Below are 2,731 nucleotides of genomic sequence, written 5' to 3' on the forward strand. Positions count from 1 at the left end.
GAGCGTGAAGCCATGATCCAGGCCGCTCGGTCGCTGATCACCCAACCACATATTAACCAAGCACATCCATGAAAGCATTGAACCCAAAGTGGTGGCCGTGAGTTGATTGCAAACCAATGGGGAAAAGCCTCACTCTGGGCTTGGTGGAGCCAGGCAAAGACATGGTGAATCAAGATCCAGCTAGGAAGAGGCATGTGCTTGATAGAGGATATGCCTTTAGTTTCTATTACTGTTAACCCAAACTTCAAAGCAAGTGCCTTTGCTTTTTATTCAAGCTCATTTCTCTTCTTCATCATCAGCATCTCTTCATCAGAGCTCCATCGCCAGAGCAGCTATGGCGAACCGGCCTGCATAGCCCTTCTTCTACCTCTCCCCTTCTTCCCCCCACAAGCTCCCATGTCGCACACTCCCTTCCCTCTTCCCCCTATGAAAGCCTTCCCCCCCTCCGATGACGATGACGATGAAATCCAGGAGATCTCCTCCCCCGAATTCTCTGTCTCCCCCGTCGTTGGCTCCCAATTCGCCCTCCCCTTCCCCATCGAATTGACCGTCGCCAAGAAGAGCGCCTCCCCTGTCAGCGTTGGCGATTTCTCCATCACCGATCCCAGCGGCAACCTCCTTTTTATGGCCTGCGGTCGCAGCGACACCATCCGCGGCAAGCGCGTTCTTCTCAACGCCACTGGCGTACCTCTTCTCTGCGCTCACCGGAAGGTGCCCATTGGTCTCTTTCTCTTGAAATCAGATAGCGGATGAATGTAGCCAGTAGACCTACCTCATTCGAGTGACGTCTATTTTTGGGGGACTCGTTGATTTCTTCCGCACAGAGAAGGAAATGTTTCTGCGGCAGAAGTTTTCAATGTTTGCCTTGCTTTCTTTCCACTACAATTGATGGAGATTTTGTGTGCACCAACAGCTGCTGAGTCTTTACAACAGATGGGATGCGTTTCGTGGTGACCAGCCAAAGTCAGGCGAGGCGCTCTTCAGCGTGAAAAGGTCTGCTTACTTCCAGCTAAAGACTTCCCTGAATGTTTTCTTGGCCTCCGCTAAGAAAGACAGCAAGCCGCACTTCAAAGTAAAGGGCAATTATGTCGAAAGGAAGTGCACAATCTTCCATGGATCTCAGATCATCGCAGAGGTAGAATTGCGCCTTCCTCTTTGTTCTTTTCCATAATCTTTCCCTCTGCGTGATGGCAATTAGATTTCCAAGTAAAACAGATGAGCAATGTTCTTTTCTCTGATCGATGCTAGCAAGGTGTGACTATGTGCATTGGTCGTATCTTTTCTTGCCTGAGTGTCTCTTCTATGCGCAATGGTAGCACCACTTTTTTGGAAGGAAACCTCTCCGAACACATCCTGCAATGTGCAGACTGATCGAATTTTGGGTCTCGGAAACTTGAAAAAGACTCAGCAAGATGAATGATTGTATCGGACCCAACGTCACTCGGTTTCTTTCTTTGTTTAATTCAGGTCAAGAGGAAATTTACAGAGTCAAATGTGCTGCTGGGCAAAGACACATTCATAATAGCTATACAGCCAGGCACAGACTATGCCTTCATTGTGACACTGGTAGTGATAATGGACGAGATACACAGAGAGCAAGACCAAAGCACAGTAGCTCCAACAGGGGCTGCAGGCAGAGCCATAGTTCCTGATACTGGGAGGAGCACATAGATGAAATGGATGTCACAAGAGTAACAGGCTTTGGAAATTTGTACAAAGAGGATCCTCAGGTGGTTATGTACATGAGAGCTGCTTAAAGAGGGCTACTCTGGAGTCATTGCCAAGAACGTGATGCTGATGGGAAGGCTACAGCACATCTTCTAGAGGTCTCTCATGTACAGACTGATAAATAGGAAGGATAGCTAGGAAGGGTTACAGAAAAAGGCATGGATAGCCTGGCCTGCAAGACACAGTACACCCACGCCTACACACACACACACACACACACACACACACTCTTCTTGCAATTCAAGCTTACGAGTTTGCCTTCCTTACAAGTTACCCCCGTTTAAAAGCTTGCTCTTTGTTTTTCTTTCTGTATAAATAGGACACAAATTGCTCACTTGCCCCTGCATTCGTCCAATGGATGCTTACTGTGTAGTAGTGCATTTGAAAGTTGTTTTACTGACAAATTATATATCCTTTCCCAAGTGCACAGCTCATTGTGGAACTCAATATGGTTGCTTTTGATTTTGATTTGTGAGTCTAGGAAAGAGACTTTTCCCAAGGGAGACTGCTGTATAAGGCGTTTCAGATTTGTTTCTAGAATTGTGTTCAAGGCCTATTTTGTCTTGCTTATCACAATTCTCCAGTTTTTCCTTATCTATCATTGTGCCATCTTAAATGTCTTTTCATCAACATTGTTTCATTTATAAAACTTGTGGCGGATATATTGTACATATGGGCTATATGTGGTTGCAATTGGACATTTGTTGGGATTGAGATTACCCCACAAGTTTTACTTTCTCAAGATGGTTAGCCCTAGTCGCTATAGACCAATCATTTGGATATAACTGAACAAAATGATCAAATTTTATTCATCAACTTTGGGAAGCAAGTAGATTGATTTTGTAGCCCAAAGGGCATTACTGTGAAAGCAAATAAATTGCACAAGCGGTTTTGAGCACATCTTCTAGGGAAATCGTCACTTAATAGAAACTAGAGTTTCCATCATGGAATGCCTACATCTCATGGCTAGTAATTTCTCTTCAAATGGAATGTGATAGTGATC

The 2,731-nt window shown here is 45.3% G+C and overlaps 1 protein-coding gene across 1 annotated transcript; it reads left to right on the forward strand.

Annotated features, from left to right (window-relative positions):
- Window positions 1-271: 271 nt before the first annotated feature.
- LOC147894705 (protein LURP-one-related 10-like) lies at window positions 272-2,252 on the forward strand. Its single transcript, XM_087384604.1, has 3 exons — window positions 272-711; window positions 914-1,135; window positions 1,468-2,252. Exons 1-3 carry the CDS (start codon window positions 397-399, stop codon window positions 1,669-1,671), a joined length of 741 nt encoding a protein of 246 aa, XP_087240730.1. The 5' UTR covers window positions 272-396; the 3' UTR covers window positions 1,672-2,252.
- Window positions 2,253-2,731: the final 479 nt, after the last annotated feature.

This window comes from Dipteris shenzhenensis, chromosome 14 (genome assembly GCF_047967505.1).
Source record: "Dipteris shenzhenensis isolate YYH24624 ecotype China chromosome 14, Dip_SZ_1.0, whole genome shotgun sequence".
NCBI lineage: Eukaryota > Viridiplantae > Streptophyta > Polypodiopsida > Gleicheniales > Dipteridaceae > Dipteris > Dipteris shenzhenensis.

Excerpts from the sequence above, each read along its gene's own strand:
- LOC147894705 (XM_087384604.1), top strand. The coding sequence starts at position 397 with ATGTCGCACACTCCCTTCCCTCTTCCCCCTATGAAAGCCTTCCCCCCC. Across the intron at positions 712-913 it reads TTCTCTGCGCTCACCGGAAG|CTGCTGAGTCTTTACAACAG; the intron begins GTGCCCATTGGT and ends GTGCACCAACAG. Across the intron at positions 1,136-1,467 it reads GATCTCAGATCATCGCAGAG|GTCAAGAGGAAATTTACAGA; the intron begins GTAGAATTGCGC and ends TGTTTAATTCAG.